At 33.4% G+C, this 20296-nt stretch overlaps 1 protein-coding gene across 1 annotated transcript in view; it reads right to left on the bottom strand.

Annotated features, from left to right (window-relative positions):
- The window catches only part of LOC108550057 (tetratricopeptide repeat protein 37), a 104534-nt gene that overhangs the window by 14756 nt on the left and 69482 nt on the right, over positions 1-20296 (bottom strand). Inside the window, exons 9-11 of the mRNA XM_017903657.1 lie at positions 15255-15551; positions 9266-9523; positions 2052-2435 (exon numbers count right to left, since the gene is read on the bottom strand). Coding sequence (XP_017759146.1) covers positions 2052-2435; positions 9266-9523; positions 15255-15551 — 939 coding nt within the window. The remainder of the gene's footprint in view (positions 1-2051; positions 2436-9265; positions 9524-15254; positions 15552-20296) is intronic.

Here is a 20296-nt window from a genome sequence, read left to right as displayed (position 1 = left end):
CCATGCACTCAGTTTCGAACTCTAAAAATACCCTACATACATATTATCGTACAGGAAAAAACATTTACCTTCTTATAGAGGAAAGTATACAGTGGGTCAATAAAGTATTCGTACACCTAGATTTTTTCCTATAACTTTATACAAGCAAATAGTATACAAACAAATACAAAAGCTATATCGACTAGTTTAGTATGTAGAGAAATAATATGCAAATGAAAAATTCTTATTAACGCATAACAAAAAAGCAATGCAGAGAATATAGCAATTTGAGAGGAAAAAGGAGTATTCGTACACTTATAATTCGATAGCTAAATTTTAAAAAGCACATATGTATCGCCGCAACTCTGACTAACACATAAACAACTGTTTGTTTACCTAGCAGCATTTACCTGTTCTGTGTGTCGCTAATACATCTTTGAACTCTGTCGAGGCATCATGACAGTGAAGAAAAGTGAAATCCTGTATCAGTGATAGATACAAAAATTCTCCAATAGATTTTCTCCAAAAACGCGAAGAAAGTTATAGAAAAATAGGTAAAGAACTGAATTTAAGCTTTACAACAGTATAATACATTGTTAAAAAGTATGAAATAACGGAAACTACAGAAAATCAGCCACGACATGTTGGCCAAGAATATTCACGGTTAGAGAACGTCGGAGTATATATAATTAAAGAGGCTACGAAAAATCCATTTGTACGAAACATTTTGCATTCTGTTGAAATATATTGCAAAGCCGCGAGAGCGAAAACCATATATTAATAATACAAATACGGAAAAGCGATCAAGTTTCGCTACAACATATGTAAATAAGCCCATTGTATTTTAGAGATGTATTATATTCTCAGATCAATCGAAATTCCATGTTTTTAGGTCAGATGAAAAGAGATTTGTCTGTAGGAATCCAATACTGACAAAAAAATATTAAACTAATTGTGAAGCATGACGGAGAAAGCGTAATGATATGGCTTACAGTAGTGTTTGAAACATTATATTTATAGATGGAATAATAAATCTTAATACGTATATCGTAATGGTGCGAAATAATTTAAAGGTAAGTGTAGTGAAATTGAGACATGTAAGGCCGTCACCAACCAGCAAACTATGTACTTATAAAGTAAGAGTGTGATGGTATACATAATAAAAAGTTTTCCTGGCAGAATAAATTGCTGAGCATATTAGGTATGAATCTGTGCAATGCAAAATCTTATAAATGTGTAAATTTTTGACTGAAATATGCTTGATTTAGCAATTTATTGCAAATACCCTTGTCTTTATCGCTGTAAACGAAACACACCTGATTTCTTCAAAAATTGTACACATGTACTTTTTCTCAATGATATTTACAAGAAATTCGAGAACAATTATGTTCGTGAGACAAATGAGACATTGTACTTTACCTTTTGCAAGTCAAATTGCGATCAGAATTAAGAATTACTTTTATTGTGTAAGTTTGTAATAAATATATTAAGAGTAGAATAGGAAAACGATTACTGTTCCTTGCCCGCTGTAAATTACAACAGTTTCAAACGTTTTATAACATTAAGAGATAATAATGGAAGAAAAAACTATGTTCTCTTATACAAATATTTCACTTATGATGTGTTTCGTAATATACAAGGTGTCATATGTTTATCTGACATTCTTTAACATCTCCTTTTATATTTGCCGATATATTAAAAAATTCTTTCTAATATTTTCGTTTCCCATATGCTTTTATCATATTAGTCATTGCAGCCCGCTTTCTAAACTTATTTATATTCTATCATTAAATAGGGTATACTGTAGCATGCAGGTGAAGTAAAGAAATTAAAGAAATTATATATCACGAGTACAATAGGTCGATTCTACACCCTGGATATAATAAGATGTCGCAACATTGACAGGTCTTTTCAAAAACAAAGAAATGAATTGAATTTTTTTATCGCAACACGTTTTACTTTTCACAAAGACTAACGTTGTTAGAGTAACTACGAATCAAGTCAATTAAATTGACTTTAAAACCAATAAAGGCTCTTTGGTTGAAATTATAAAATGTATGCGTATTACTTACCAGGATACATATGAATTGATTTAGAGAGATTAGTAATGGCACTTTTCGCATTGTTTCCGATTATATGAGAATATGCAAATAAGTTCACAACGTGGTGTCCATATTCACAGTGATTTTCATACAACTTCAAAACGTTTAGCACCAATGCAGTTAAATCTTCATCATTGTGCAATATTCCTAATGATGCACTGGCTAAAAGACCTGTTATAACTGGTGTTTTGATCTGTATGGATTGAAACAACAATGTTTTTGCATCATCTACTCTTTCATAAGTATATGCTATTGAGGCCAATGCACACAATGTATACGCTTTTTTTGTATCAGTATCAGCAAACGAAATCAGCGTTGCTTCATATGTGTCATAAGCCGCTACATATTGTGTCGCTGAAAAAGAAACAAGTTTTTATATAAAATAAATCATACTCATAATATATTCTTGATTAAAAATGAGAAAAGATTTATCAGTTTGTAATTAATGCTTTGTTGCTAATTTTCATAATTTTATGACACTAACTTTTATTATTGTCATCTCCGTGATAAAATAAATTCATCTATAATTTGTCTATGTTACTGTATGTTATCTAATTACTAAATTATTTCAACAATTTGTTACCACTTACTTCTGTAATTAGTATCGAATTAAGGAAAGTACACTACCTTGGATGTATACAATGATAAATAATGTTGAAAAACTTTTTCGATAAATGAAACAGTACTAAATTAAACGTTCCAGTTCGAGGGTGATATTATTGTAACTCTTACTGTAAATTTGAGAGATATCTATATGTGTTCTTTTGATTGATACTATTGCTCTATGATATCGAGAATCGGGATGCAAGTATCGATTAAGACTGTGAAGAAAATCTATAAACCATCGAAATGATTAACAGATTTTTATTGTGCAAAGAAATAAACGCCTTTATAACAATGTATAAGCTACAATACGTTATGATTTTATCATCGGATATCACCTTTTCATATTTGTTTCATCATGTTATACTGATTATTTTCCTCTTTGCTGAAAATTTACATTCTTCTTTCCCGTTTTAGTTGACAACACAATCTTGATAATACGAAACCTGTCATTTGTTTCACCATTTTTTCAATCGAAATTTTTCAAAATTATTCATACACGATTAAACAATTAATACATGCTTTCATAACTTTTAGATATTTCAGAAACTACTACAGTTATTGAAGTAATTAAATTTAAGATTCTTCCAGTCCTTGGAATTTTAATGCAGTATTGCATTGGCCGCAAAAAATTTCAACCGTACAATTACTTGGAAAAAGTGCGATAAGGAAATTATAGTAAGACAGACATCGAGGAAGGTGCATGCAGAAACAAATCGAAAATCAAAGTAGGAGAAATAAAAATCATAAAAGAGAATATCAAGACCAAAAGTCTAAACGTTATTATAGGATACCGTCCTACACACAGGTTCTATTTTGTCTTCCGCTTATAGAAATAATATATATGTGTTCCTTCTTTTATCGGAGGAATATCGGATCTGCGCGAACGGTTTGAGACACCGAAAACGGACAGAACAATATAAACAGAATAAAACGAACACTAAACTAGGACACTAATTTAACGCAAGAAAGTAATACTAAATTAACGTAACTATAACACACGGAAAACAAGCTTTTATTCGTCTCTCTCAGACACCGAACGACTCGCGCCCGTGACGGTCACAAACTATTTACACAAGGATTCTTCGAGGTTTCTTCACTCAAGACCCCCCCCCCGCCTGCCGTCATGGGTCCCATTTTTATAGACCCCTTGAAAAAACTCGGTGACGTGCTTCCATCGAGCGCTAATTGGCTGATATAATTCATCGATATGGATTATAATTATATTATATCGCTGATATAATTCGTGAAAATCATGCCACCTTGCCGATCCACGATTTGCTCCCCGTGACGATTACGATTCCGTTGACCTGCGTTCATGCAACTTAGCTTTGCTTCTAAAAATAGCATTTTATAACAGTATCGGTTGATGTTTGATTTCTTTCTAGAATAATACCACGCATAGGTCATTAACTGGTTTACAATTTGTTTTTTCTAAAATAAAATCCCGAATCGGCATTGGCCGATTCGCGATTTCTCTCCTCGGGATAGTATCCAACATTATTATATAGATATACAGAGGTTAATATTGTGGTATTAACGAGTGTCGGAACTGCGTAACAGCGGATCGAATGACAATGTCTATACTAGATTGTCAGTGGCGCCTGAAGAAAGAATAAGTTCCTAAAACACACCTGGAATCTTTGGACGCTTGGCAATGCATACTATGAATGGATATAAAAATGAATGCCAAGGGGTGCGAGAGTCAGTTGAGTTTTGCAAGTAATCATTCTAAGAGTCAGTTCTGCATAGGAATTGATCTTGAGAAAGTCACTTACGAGATTCAGTTTCTAACAGTTGATTTTAAATTATATTTTATCTAATATACAAGAAACATTATTAAGAAAGGAGGGAAAGCTTTATACCCGCCACATCCATTCCTACAATATTGTGCATGAAAATAGTGTGTTAAGAAAATTAATCTAGTTATGTTTATAATGCGAGTGAAATTGATTTACATTCGTGGGTGGGTACATTCAGAATCCATAGATATTATTTTATAACATATTTAAACGCCCGTCAATAATAATCAATTCTCCGATCTCATTCCCACTGATAGACATTCAAACTAAAATGCCGCCACCACCGTAGCTTTCTTTTCAGTCGCAAGTTTTTTTTCGTTATCACCTGTTTATTAGGCTTTCACTATATGCTTGCTGGATCATTTGATTTCAGTCATCCATTCACTATATCAAGCATTTTTAATAACATTTTGCATAGTGTGAGATGCAAATTTTATATTACAATGGTTCTAAAACGTTCATATTAATTATGGTGCATTCCTTCTTGGTTTTTCACTTATTTTTCTTAACACTTAGCCGACCGAGCTGGGAAATCTCCCTGTCTCGAAGTCAGTCGCTGCCACACCGAATGGAGAAACTTCCTCGTTTCGAAATCGTTACACGCCCGACTGTAGACGTCTCCCGCGTTTCTCCTAGCAATGCATTTTAGTTATTATTTCTCTTTTGATATTTTGTTAGTTTTCCGTTATATTTCTGTACACTGCAGCAGAGGTATCTGCTTCTGTTCATTCAATTACAAAAATTATGTAATTTATTTTTAATTTCATTAATTAACCGGTTCAAATCACCTTCATGCGTTCTTTGTGTCCTTTAATTAGTGAAGATTAGTATGCATAACTTGCGAGAAATGCACGATGGAAAGTGTTAAAACACCATGCTTATCGTGAGATTCCAATTTCTTTGATTTAATATCCAACCAGTATGAAGTTTTTCTAGATATAAAGAAAGGAATGAAAATAACTTTCAATTATTTTTTCCATTCGTTTCCATGAATGTTCTCTTTTTCTACAGTAAATTACTTATTTACTCGAGATGTGCATTTGGAGTTTTCATTTTACTTTATATTTTGAAGACCTGGCTATCCATTATGCATACTACTACGGAACTAAGATACTTCAAGTGTGCACAAACCTTGATTTATACATGTTTAAAATTCTTCAGAATGTACAAAAATTCACGTAGCTTTGATAGTCATGGAATAAATTGAAATTCCATTTTTCTAACAAACTAACAGCATTGTCGACAGACATTTTTATACTCCACACTTCTACAGACCAGTAATTAAACAAAAATTACACGCATAACCCCCTTGTACAATTCTTTTTCAAATACTGCAAAATAAAAGAATAACGTAAGTAGTGAACGGAAACTTTTTAACGCTAAGTGTACGTAGCAACAATAAGTTCAATTTTATAAGATGCAAGTGAAATTAATCATATTAGAAAGATTTCTGGAAGCTGTAAGCAAAAATATATTTCAGAGTATCACAGCTGCATTATACATTTCTATGGATAATGTAGAACATGTATTACTATAATTTCATATAATACTTGCAGGTTTTAGAAGGATTATAGAAATAAAATAAAAATCATGCTGTCATGTATGTAAGAAAATGGTTTCTCCTTTGTTTCTCAACCAAATTAATTAAAATTTGTTAGATACTTCCAACTCAAGCAAAATATAATTACGCTGAGAGTGAAATTTGTATGCATTCCGCTTTTGATATTTCCAATATTTCTGATACATTTACATGTTACAAATGATATATACGTATATACCTAATTTAGATGTACGGTACATTGGAACTAGTACGTCAAATGTTTACAAGTGATTGCAAATGAAGAGATAGCCAATACTATAGAAACAAGTATACTTGTTATAAAAGAGTAGAAAGAGACAACGAAACATTTCAATGCACAAAGAAAATGTTGCAAAACGGTTCCGAAGTAATATTCCGCAATAATAATTATTAATATTTTGTTACGTAAAAATTGTTCTATAACGTTATTCGTCAAATTTTTACTTTTTTCCCCCTTTTTTTTTTACAATGTGTATTTGCTGATTTTCCTAGAGCTACTCGCCCTGAACACGAATCCGTAAGCTGTATTACATTGCTGTATTGCTGTATTACACCGTTTTTTGACAAAAATCGAATTTTTCTAGACTGCCGATTTTTAACAAAAACGAAATATTACGTAAGAATTAAAAACGTTAGAAAGTTATAATTGGTGTTAAATGATCTCTGAGGAGAAGTTTCTGAATACATCAGTATCTATGATTATAATATTTTGAAGCATTAAATAATTATGAAAAATGTTTATAAATAGTTACTGCAGTTAAGAAAAAGAAACAAAGAAATAGCGTTGGATGGTGAATTCTTACTGCGGTTATAAAATTAATAATTAACCCTTTGCACTCGAGGCCTTTTTCGCGCCGCGAACCAGCAACTCGAGACGTTTCGCAGCATTCTTGGCGAGTTTCTTACCCCTAACTTAAAATGATTACACACACAAATTAATGTATAAAACTTTTATATTTTAACATGCTATATATATATATTTACGCCTTTATGAAGATAATTTCTTAAATATTAGTCTCTGTAATTTTGCTGTGTATGATATTTTATGTAACAATTGCCAAGATGCATGCCCGGCTTGTCGGAGCAAATATTACAATAATATGATGTTTTATGTCTTTTGCCGGGCTTATTTCTTTGAGAACAGACTTTGCAATCCTTCCTAACTCCTGTTAGAATATTAGGCAGCTTTCTATTCAAACGGATGTCTTCGGGATCGGAGGTTGAAGTCGAGACTCGATCACTGCAGGAGTGTCACCGGCTATGAATGGTATTCTTGAAGGTATTTCTTCAGATTCAGTACAACTAATCCATTTAGAACTGTCTGATTGTGAGTCGTCTGTAGTGTCAATATCGATTACTCTGACCTTTCGCCTTCTTACACTTCTTACTTCGTCACTATCATCAGCACTGCTGTTATTCTCTGTATCGTCAAGCTCGTTGTGTATAGATACAATTTCCTCGTTAAGCAACGTTAAATCAAACTCATCTTCACTTGAGCTTACTTCATTACTACGTTCCATGCTTATAGGGATCAAAATCTTTAACTTTAGTAGTACTTTTGCCATGACTGTCAAGTTCGAACTAATGCCGAAAATGCAGTCCGGTTCGTAGTTGTGGGCCAATTTCGGATAAGAAAATTTTATTTCCATTTGAAGGGGTGTCATTCTACACTTTATAAGATTATATAATAAGAGCTTAGGAACCCGTTCCAAAGAAACTAAACATAAATAGTCATCGCCGCGCATCGAGTTTCCGCATGAAATCAAGTGGTGAGCGGAGAGCACTCACCTCTCGGGTGCAAAGGATTAATATAATTAATTATTGTTTCGAACAATAAACAGTAAGAGAGCATAAATTCAAGTTTGACAAATTTTACAATATAATGAATTTTATACAAAAAAAAAAAAGGAAATGCATATACAGAGTGTTTACTTTATCCTATATATCCTTGGGATGTAAGTTTATCATAAAACATAAAAAAGCATAGTGTGAAAGTATTTTTTTCTTTCTTTTCCTTTTTATATGATCTGTTAGTGTGTATACTTTCATCGTATTGTTAAAATATGTTATTCTTAAATGATAAAATACTCTTTATGATTACTGATCAACTCACAATCCTAGCATTTTCGTCATTTTTTCTAATACCAAAAAATGTATCAAAACAAACTCATTTTTCATGATAATTTGTTCTGATATTCGTGGTCCTCGTCATTTTTCACGCATTAACATGTAATTTCTTACATTCGAGAATTGTGGTTCACGTGATTTAAATGTGATTTAAAATAATTTGCAAAATTATTTAACTAATACAAAAAGGAAAAGCATGTTGGATATATTACATTTCGTACCACTAATTTCATTTTATAATTATACATTACGTTTTATTTAAATGCTTCACTACTGAATACTGAATCTACGAAAAACAAAGATAACGAAGAGTCTTTGTCTTTCTTTGAAAACGGAAGGTGTTGTTGAAAACAAAATTTTTGTGCAATGTTAATATTAGGAATACATTATTTTTGCATTGTACGAAAGTTGTACTTCGCAGGTGTTACTTTACAAGAAAATGTAGGATATTTATTATTGAATCTAACAATTCATCACTTACTCGTGGTTGAATATTTCTGTCTGACTTTTATCTATTTTCAATTTTAACCCCCGTAATTTCGCGAAACGGAAATGTAACTTATATCACTTTCATTCCCATATGCAGATATTGCATTAGAAATTTTACTTCTTAAACATAACACCATTACATAGAAAGAAGAAAAAGTAAAATTGGGACTATCGTTAATATAAATACCTGTTTAATCATAGATATAAATAGATAATAACCTTCTAATAATAATTCATCTGCAATATAATCGTTTCGCAATTCAAACTGGTATGTTAACCAAGTGATTATATTACGATGTATGAATGACGATTAAGCGATTATATTGTAGTAGCGTTGTTTCTAAGTTTACTCTTATTTTTTATAGCTTTCCTATCATCTCCTGGATAAATAATTATATAATTCGGATTTGTCGAAACACATACGACATAAAGTTTCGTTGCTAACTTGGTTCAAAATTTGTCAATTTTTCCACTGTTCTATAATACGAGTTAATTAATTTCTACTTACTAGAATTAAACCTCACTAACGAAATACTAATGTTTATGTATTTAACAAAAGCACATTAATATAAAAGTGTGATTACCTTTGAATAAAGCCAATGCCAAATGACAATTAGAATTATAATTGGCATTCGTAACTGTTTGACTTAATTTTATAGCTTCCTTATATTTTTTTATTTGTATTAACACACGTGCCAGATTTATACGAACCAGGTCTTTCTCGTCATTGCCACTAATAGATACAGCTTCAACAAATTGTTCTGCGGCTGATTTATAAAGTTTCAGCCTTTCCAATAATAATCCATATGCATTTCGGGCCTGACAATCATTTGGATGATGTTCTGTAACATATAACGATATTTGTAGAATAATACATAAAACCTAAAACGAAATTATAAACTGAATAATACAATTTCGCTGCCGCCGGCAAAGTTCGCACGGATTCTGCTGCTCACTGACGGTCATATTTACGCTATCCTTCGTACATGCGATATGGTTATTATTAAAAAAAGGTACTAAGATCTGAGACGAACAGAACAAGCATCTGCTTAAAGAATATCAAGAAAAGACGATCGGGACAGTTAAAACAGAAACATAATGAAAGCATTGTTGCCGCGCTGAACAGAAGTCACGCCTGCGCGACAGCGGTCGACAAAGTGTTAACCCTTTGCGGACGAGCGCCACATATATGCATTTTGAGAAAGCCATCAGTTTGGTCAAGGAACGGATATACGCGTTCGACGAAAACAACCGATAAGGCCGAAAAACACAAATGTGCGCCCGCTGTTGTGACCCTAGGACCCTCAAGTTAAGTGTAGGACTGGTTTATGTCCTTATTGTCAGCATGAATGAAAATCGCGTTTAACCCTTTGGCTGTCACGCTGAAATCACACGTTTCGCTCAGGACGCCACGCGAGATGCACCGCTAGATGCAAGATTTGTTCTAATATCTTTTTGTTCGAATAAAAATCTTTAATTGTTCAATAGGGCACTTTTTATTTCAAAGTACCTTCTAATTAGCGGTTATAGTCAAAATGCCCTAACTGTCAATTTTCATTCAATGTTGTTCAATGTAGTTTAAGTAGTTGAAGCGTTCCGGTCACCAATAATCACCATGTCGCCACAGGGGAAACCGTGGCCGGTCATATATGACCAACGTGGCAGTCAAAGTATTAGGCAAAAATGAGCGCTGATAGTTTTGAATGACTATCGCGGCAGCGGCTTGGCCCCACGGTATGGTTTACTCAAAACCGCTCCGTTCGCAAAGGGTTAAGAAGGGTAAACCAAGACGCGGACAGGACAGTTTTATGTAGAAAGTTCAACGCGACAATTTGGTGTAGACAGTTTTAAAAAAGTAAAAGTACAATTAGCCACCGAGAGTTAAAGTTATTACCACCCCTTACAGATGCAAATTTTATATTTGGAAAGAAAGAATACGGGGTATTTTGAGACTTACAAAAACTATGAAAAATTATGAAAATATTTTCATCCATGATGTAAAACGATACCGTTTACATATTATCCAAGTATATCTATTCATTACGACACTCTACCTTGACATCAATTTATAAATTTTAGATATTCACATAGCGATCGTGCGTTTTTTGGAAGAACTCATATTTTTCGAAAATCGAGATTGATGGAGCAATTTCGTTTGCGGATTTACATTCGGAAACGTCTTTACGAAAGTTTCCCAATGGATATTACAGATTAAAATTCGTATTGAATAGTGTTATGGACCATGTTTAATTAATGATAAATTAATGCCGGATTGATTACAAAAATATTACAATTTATGTATACAAAAATATATACATTTATTAGTTTCATTTATCGAGTGGATCTTTTAATGGATAGCTGACATATATTGATTAGAGTATATAAAGACCGCAGAAAAACAAGCGATGTTTTTCGTATCTAAGTGCTGGTACGTTTTGGCCGGGCAGTGAATGTTCTCCCCAACATCTGCCAGTATGAACTCGAAAATGTTTACATACAAACTTTGTCCATTATAGTATTATTGGGATTTTTGTATCTTGCTTATTATAAGAAAATAACAAGATATACCTTATCCGTGATTTGTTCTTTACTAATCAAGGAAGGTATATCGTTACTGTCGAACTTCTTATGAACAACTCGAGAGTCGAAGAGGGTGAGCGTCGCGGTTCCTCTTTCGGGTACCTAATTCCAAATTGTGCTTTAAGGGGACTACATCGTATCACTCTTGACGCACAATTTAATCGTGCACATGTTAGTTTATACGAGATTAATTTTTACTCTAAGCTAAAGTATATTTTCCAACGAACTGTAATTCGGAGTTACCGAAAATAAGTAAATCGCACAAAGTTGATGTTGAAAATGATGTACATATACGTTTCTCACTTATTTGGATTTAAGCAGATTATTCCTTTGTTGCTAAACGTTGTCCGTACGCCAAGAAGCAATTCATCAAAATTTGTAAATGAATTAAACAAATTTTTACATTCTTTTAATTCTTAAAGTTTAATAGATATACTATGTATATTAATTAATAAAGCTTGTTCCATTGCCAAGGAACGACATCGATCGATATAAACTTGTAATCATAAAAATTATACACTGCAAATGCTTCTCTCGTGCAGCTATTTCTGAATAGTTATGTAAATGCAATAAGTAAGAAAAGTATTCGTACACCTGGTTTTTGCGGTAATTTTGTACAAGCAAATAGTATACAAAGAAAAATTATATCGATGAGTAGTTTACTACGTAAAGAAATAATGTGCAAATGAAGAATTATTATTTACGTAAAAGAAACAAAGTAATGTAATACAAGAATTTCAGAGCAATTCGTCTCGTTCCTTGCTCCATTTTTGGGAATGAAATTGGGAATGCCAGCATGGATGGCAATTGCGTGCGTATCGAACGATTGTTGACGTGATGAATGAGTAATCGGCATGACAGCAGCGAAGAGAAGACTTCGAGAGCAAGTCATGTTAGATCGCATCAGTTAGGCGAGTAGAGCGAATAAGTTTCTAGAATGTAATTTTTGGATGACGCATAGTATGAGTGTGTAGTATGTGTGGGAATAAAAGGGATGCCATAAAATAGCAGTAGATAGTCGGTTTTGAGCGTTTAACGTTTTTAGATGGTCGTCATCATTTTTAATAAATATACTTTCTACTTTTCCCTAACTTACGACACATGTGACTTAAATATAAATAATCTCTACATCACCTAGGAGCCAACTATTTCTTATCTCCCACACTGGAGTAGAAACTTTTCTCTTAATGAGAAATAATTTTCAAAACGGAAGAGTTACTTTTGCATTTCTATTTCAGATTAAACGTTCGAGAAATTTTAAAAGCTAAGTCCACTTCCACAATTTTTCTGGAAATAGTACTTGAAAAAATTCAACACCACATTCGTTTCTATTAACAACAAGTAAGAAAAAGTCTGTGACTTGAATGCGCCATACAACTGAACTTGTATGCTGCACAATTCTAATCGGTACTGTATATCGTCACTAGATCGGTCTTACTTGGGAACGATTAGTGACGGATGGCTCTCCGAGAAAATTGTATTTTCGAATATTTCTTCTTGTTGTATATGATAAACAACGCCTTGATGTCGAGGGAGTGTGTATATTGTTTGAGGATAAATTTGATCTACGTACGACCTGCGAGAACTTTCTTGATACTATGTACTTCTCCTCCGCGTGCTACAAAGTCTAGTTTAAAAGAACTCCTTTTATGAATTATGATAATACGAAGCATATTGTCTTGACCGCTGAAACTACGGGTAGAAAGCTCAATGAATCGCGAAACAAGTGCAGGTGTTATATATGTATAGGTAAAGACAACTAATATAGTACGAAATATGCCAAATGTTCTCGATTTATATGTGAAGAACATGTAATAAAACAATAATATTGTATGTACTCAGTGCATATAAATAAAAAATATGTTTATAAAATATTACATTTTCTAAACAAACTCTTCTCCTCCCTATATTATAAATATTATTAGATAATGTCTTGCATCGAAAAGTTAAATGCAACGCGAGTATAGCAAAAATTTAGATATGGGTCAAAAGTGACTCGGTATCGGTTCGCCGCGTCGCTCATCTACGGTCGTCTATTCGAGGATTAATAATGATTATCGGCAAGGACAACTTTTGTTTGGCTATTTATAATCGTTACTTGTAACAAAAATTTAATCAAACAAATAATTATCAAGTTCCGACATTTTTTCATTTTGATTACAACAGTTGTTTTTTGCGAACATGACTTAGACAGTTCACCCTCGTAGCAAAACACTGGCGTAACGACACGTATTAGTATGTTCGAAAATCTGATATACAAATTGAAGGCTTTCGGATCAGAAATAAATGAAACTGCTAATATCCAAAATTTTATTCACCATTTCAGGTAAATATAATCACTGTATACTGCAATTTGCAATTCAAAAGGCGCCATTATAGAGAAAATTTCAATATAATAATGACTCAAAATGTCCATCAAAATCCGCTTACCCTCCACAGACGAGTACGGCTGAGTACTGACTTGCTCGACATTTAATGCCAATGAATTCCTTTTAACTTAAAATTCAATTTTAATTTTTAACATATCCAAATATTCTTACTTATTTAAATTCCATTCTTCGTCTTATACTTTGTAAAATTGATTAAACTAAAGGACAGTGGGTTTTGATTTTGCAATAATAATCGGTTTTGCAATAATAAGCCGAAATATTTAAATTATCAAACTAAAGTAACATATTTTTTCAGTAGTATGATCATCTATATGAAACGATTCAATCATAAAATGGACAGAAAATAACAATAAACATTACTAAAGGAATAAAAAAAAGCGCCGAACATAAATAAACAAAATCAATGGCGGAAGGTTGTTGGGGCAGGCATAAGAAGTTTATGACGTGGCTTGAAAGGGACTACATGTAGTGGGAGAGTTTTCCATGTAATAGGAGAGTGTGAAAGAAAACCCAAATATCCTGGGTCAGTTGTCGAGAAGAGACGTACCCTGTCGGACGTACTCCCTCAAGTATCTCTAAAATAAAGCCATTAACCTCTGTTGCGATACGGCGAGTTTTATTTTTGCCACGCTTTAATTTTTACCTAGCTCCTTGTAATTCAACAATGAATGAATAAAACGTATGAATTCTTATCGCTTGATGAAAATTCGTCGTTTCTTCGACTTTCTTCTTTATTTTGTAACGATAATTTAATAATTACTTTTTATTATAATATATATGTTTCTAGAGTTCAAAATTCTTTCTCGCGAGAAAGTAATTAAAAGATTAAAGTTTTACAAAGTGCCGTTCGAAATTGTTGGGTGTACGAATACTTTTTACACTTGCTGTATTTAATTTGGAAAATATTAACTTCTAACTATTTATATAGCTCCTCACATGCATGCTGATATAGACCAATCTATAATATAACAGCAGCAGCAGTCGGACAGCTTGAGTCATTGGGACGTTGAAGCTGTGCTCCCAGTTTTGCAGGAATAAGTGAACAGTGGCGGAAAGGTAATCTATCACCTTACGCAGGTGCTCGTCGAGCATGGTTGCTTCGGTGAGTATTTGCAGAAAATAGAATGAAAGGAGACGGTACAGTGCCATCATTGCGGGGCCAAGATGAACGAGTGTTCAACCTGGCCACGCGAGCGCCGTGTTTTCTTGCAGTACCTGGGATGGTATCATTCACAGATGGTGCAGAGCGAAAGGTCTTGGAAAAAGATGGCCTTCTTCTGCGAAATCCTCATATTGCAGAAGGAGGCCATGATTGGAGAAGAGCGCGAAGTATCTTCGAGATGGCAGAGTGGACCTTTCCCCTTCGAGAATGGACCCCGTAAGATGCATGGAACGGGGGAGCATCGATAATAAGGTACTAGAATTCCCGGGACTCCCTCACCGTGGAGGTTTTACTTAATAGAAATTCAACGTAACTTCGATCCCTCCCCCAGGATGCCGACGTATCTTTGGAAGATTTCCCCCACATAAAGAAAAAGAAAAAACAGAGAAAAAAAGCCACTCTATAATATAAATAGGAATATAAATAAAGATAGAAACTCACCAATGTACCATGTCATAACGTCAAAAGCATCATGAAGAGGGTAATCCTTTTTCATTACATGTGAAACTGAACTGTCATATATGGCAGAAGAATTTAAAATTGTCTTAAGTAGGTAATGAGTATATCCTATGGCAGCTTGGCTATGATATCCTAATTGTGTTGCGTGTCGAAATAAGTCCATTGCTTCTCCTTTTCCCATCATTTCAGCAATTAAAGATTGCCCTGTCCAGCAATTTATATATGCAGGATCTGCAGTCTGAGCTCGAGAATAAGCTGCGTTCGCTTTATACAAATACCCTGTTACAAAAAATTCATACAAATATACAAATTACATGTATAGTCTTAAAGTTTCAATACAATATAAAATAAACGTGTACATAGTTATACTATATACTAAAGTAGTATAGCTTTACATACTAGTATAATTATGAAATGTATGAACTGGAGAGTTCATTTATCGAAAATACACACTGCAAATGCCTGGAATAGTTAGCCCTATCGAGTTAGCTCATTATACGGACAGTATATGCGAACTATAGTACGTTACGCTTCCAACGTTACGAACGAAATAAACAGCAACTTTATTATTAGTTCTTTTCCTAATACGAATAAACGCGAGAGGAGAAACATCTAGTGATATCGAAAACAATTGCTGTTCCGTCGTGGAACAAGGAAGACACCGTAAATGTCTTTCAATAGCCAAGTCTTTAGGGCCAAAACAATTCGGCATCTTCCGTGCCATTTCATTGCCATTCCTTTCGAACTTTCCTATCCATGTCTTTTGCATGTTTGAAAACTTTCTCTTTCATTATCACTTCTCGTGTCGCAGAACACGAGAACCCGTGAAAACCCTAATTTAACGAAATTGGACGACGGCACTTAAGACTTGGCTGATAATGGGCCTGAGAGTTCCACATAGTCCGCATACGTTGGTATCCTCAAGCCCTAGCAAAGGGCCATAAACGGTGATTGAACCCGAAGCGGCACTTTCGGAAGGGTCATCAGCGCGGGGTTGGACCCCGCGTATCTCAACTTAAATGAGAGGATTCCCTCTACCACCGTCTTTTCCTTCAGGGTGACCGATCTGCGAATCAAGGGAACGCCCTTGGTCCAATTAGCCAATAATATTTGGTGAGTTCCCAATTTTCCTAAGACCGATCTTTTAGAAAAACGAGGATACTTCCAAACGAAACCTCAAGGAGAGCAGTTCTACGGAAAACAACAAGTCAAGTTCGATTTCTATCGTCGTACCAGAGTCTAGCGTTCGACTCCAGCCGAGGTCTTCCTTTTGCTCGTAATAATTAAAACAGTTGTCCAATATTGATTTAGCAGGCAACATAACGAGATCGCGAGACGGACTTACAACCCGTCAGAATTTCTCCAAAACTCAATCGTGATGCAACAATTTCGGCAATAAAATTTAAGTTTACGTGCACTGTTATTAAATAATTGTAATAAGCATCGTGCATGTTGTAGAAACATTTTTCAATAAGGATTAACTTCTTATCTCAGATTAATGGGTTAAACATTAGATCAAAATTCGAATAATTATACAGAATTCGCCGCACCTATTTTAACATCTATGATATTTCAGTATGTAATATGTAGTGTGTAGTGCATAATATGTAATATGTAATATGTAATATGCAATATGTATTTAATGTATGACAAAGGCGAATATATAAATAATGGATATGTGGGGGTCGGTCCTCCCCCACCATCATTTGAAATCGGCTCGTCGCAGGTATCCTCATGGTTGGCGTAACTAGAAGGGACGTTAGGAAAAGGAAGGGATGCGACGTTTCGTCCCGGGCCTGCTAGCGGACTCATCGGTAAAGGCTTGCTTAGCAGGCCCTTGCCTTTTAGACACTGGGGATACTATTGGAAAGACGGGAAGTTATATATATATAGGAAATTGGGAGTTTCCCGAGGACTTGCGGGAAAGTCCTTGAAGGCGGAATCCATCTAGTGGCGAGGGCGAGAATACTGGTCGCTACAGATATATTCCTTTGTTGTATATTTCAAATAAATTTTGAACAGATTTTAAAAATGTGTTTCCAACTACCATTATATCGTTAAACGTTATGTTTTCTTTAAATAACCATTACAATTTTTAATATATGACTTTTTTTATAATAATAATTAATTATACAGTAAAATAATATTAATTTAAAATATAAATAGATATAGAATATGTATATATTTCATGTAATATCTTATAAATAAGTAAAAACAGGATTTAATATCAATACCGTTTACCTCTTCGATAGCGTAAATTATTATTATTATATGTATATTATACACACATTTGTTATAAAATTGAGATAATATCCTTTTGTTTAGCAACTTCTTGATATTATCATGATAGAAATCCATAAGTTATCTACTTATACAGATTAATAAGTAATTCAGATTACATCGTCTAATACGAATTTTAATCTATAATATCCATTGAATGACTTTTATAGAGTTTATTTTTCTCAACACGAATCAATTATTCAAATTGCTCCATTGCCTTCAGTCTTCGAAAAATATGAGTTTTTCTAAAAACGCACGATTTTTGGCTAAAATGAGATATTATATAAACAGTAAGTAACAGGCTTGCATACACGAGTATATATACGCATATCTGTTTCTCTTTTGTTTTCGGAATATATTACGATATAACAGATTTACGTTGGATAAGGAACATTTTGCAAAAATACAAGAATAGCGTATAGGAAGTACACTCTGTGGCTTATTTTCAAACTTTCACGATCAATTGCAATTATTCCAAAACAAAAATTATTACAATTATAAATATCGATAAATTCGGAGAAACCTCGTCTAACTTTTAAGATAATGAATCTCCGAACATTTATGGTTTTCTTGTAATCCTTCATTTTAACCAAAAATTGTGCATTTTTAGAGAAATTCATATTTTTCAAAAACTGAGGGAGCTAGATTCGTTTACAGATTCGTATTCTGGAAAATAAACTATACAAGAATTTTCCAACGGATATTACAGATTTGAGAAAAATTAAAATTTTTTAGACAGTGTTATTAATTCGGTATATTTCCGAGTTGATTTCGGACCATTATTTTCTATACATATACATGTAGTTAGTGAAAGAGTATTCGTACACCAGTAGGTGCTCTACTTTGAATGCCGTTAACTTTTTCTAGAAAACATTAATTTAATAATGAAATATAGTACAACGTAGGAAATTGACACAGCTTTTAAACGATATATATTTTATTGAAATCGAAGACTCTTAATACAAATTACATAATAAAATTCTTAACGAATACGAAAATCGTTGGGAAAAAAGTATTCATACAGTAGATACCTTCTTCAATTACTTAACAAAATAACAAATTAATAAATGAATTAGTATTTCGTTGGATATCTTTTACTATCTATTACGGCTTGCAATCGCTTGAGCACTGATGCAACTAAATTATTTGTAATATTTTTATCAATCTTTTCCCATTCTTCTTTTTTTAACGCATTTTTAGCGCATTTTTGTTAAAAATTCTATGTTTTCGAACACATTTCAGTTTTTCCCATATGTGTTGTATAGCATTAATATCTGAAGACTGCAGAAATGTTTCCAGGACATGTGGTGTAGTGCATAACAACCATTCTCTAATTAAGAGAGACTTTTGTTTGGGATCATTGTCTTGTTGCAAATAGTAACAATCCGATACCTCTAATTTTTCTGCACTTTGTTTCAAATTCAATTTCGAGATATACAGATATTCATATTTATCCATTATTCCTTCAATAAAATGCAAATTACCCAAACCACCGTGCATTAGTGCAGATCTTATATTTTTTGAATTTAGAGCTTTTCCTTTTTCTGTCCACACTAAACATTTTCCATTTGTTCTAAAAATATTAACTTTACCCACATTGGAAAAAGTAACAGATTTCCAAAACTCTGAAGGTTTATTTATGTATTTTTTTTACAAATTCAAGCCTTTTTTGTATTTATTTCATTAATGTATGGTTTCTTCCTAGCAATACGAAAGATATCCAGCTTCCTTAAACCTATTACATATTGTTTTGGAAAAAGCGTGTTTCAGTGGCTACTTCTAATTCCCCCGCAATTTTCGGAGCATTTTTGAATCGATTTTCTTTAACTTTTTTAATAACAAATCTCTCATCTCTATTGTTTAACCTCGGCGGCCGTCTAGGTCGACGCTTATTTTCTAATGTTTCCTGTGTCTTATATTTACTTACAATATACCGAATGGTTGCATCACTTTTTTTCAATAGTTCACCAATTTTTCTAAGAGAAGATCCATTTTTATAAAGAGCTACTATAATATTTCGTTCTTCTAAGATTGCTTCTCTGCTTTTCGTAGACATTTTAAGTGTGCACTACAATGGAAGGAGTAAAACAAAGTAAAATGTAATTTACACTTACAAACAAAGACAAATGAATTGTTTATACATTTTTTGTCGATAGATGGCATACTGTATAAATACTTTCTTCTCAACAGTTTTCTACGCGTTAAGAATTTAATTACGTAATTTGTATTAAGATGCTTCAATTTTAATGAAATATATATATATATATATATATATCGTTTAAAAGCTATGTCAATTTCCTATTATATTTCCTACTATATTTCATTGTTAAATTAATGTTCTGTAAAAAAAAGTTACCGGGATTCAAAGTAAAGCATCTAGTGGTGCGTGAATACTGTTTTCGCGAACTGAACATAAATATGACTCTCTATCAGTGTATCCTTTCCCATAAATTTGTGAAACTTTTATAATGCTTTTAGGAGGATTGATTCCCCTGGCGATCGGGAGCGCACTTTTTATATCTGAGTGGCCATTCCTCTTTTGTTTTCGCGGGAGAGGGGGGGCGGGCGTCACGGATGCTCTCGATGGTTCTGGTCTTTCCAAAACCTCGATTCGTGACACGTGCACCCGCGTTTTGTGGCTAGCCATCGAACGCTCTGGATCTTTCGAAGTCGCCACACACTTTTAAAAATTTTCATACCCCTCGCTTTATGAAACTAAAAATAAATTATTCATCGCGCATACA

Source organism: Eufriesea mexicana, unplaced genomic scaffold (genome assembly GCF_001483705.2).
Source record: "Eufriesea mexicana isolate 0111107269 unplaced genomic scaffold, ASM148370v2 scaffold2501, whole genome shotgun sequence".
NCBI lineage: Eukaryota > Metazoa > Arthropoda > Insecta > Hymenoptera > Apidae > Eufriesea > Eufriesea mexicana.
Note: the sequence above shows the minus strand (reverse complement) of the source record. Positions and strands in the feature narration are given on the sequence as shown.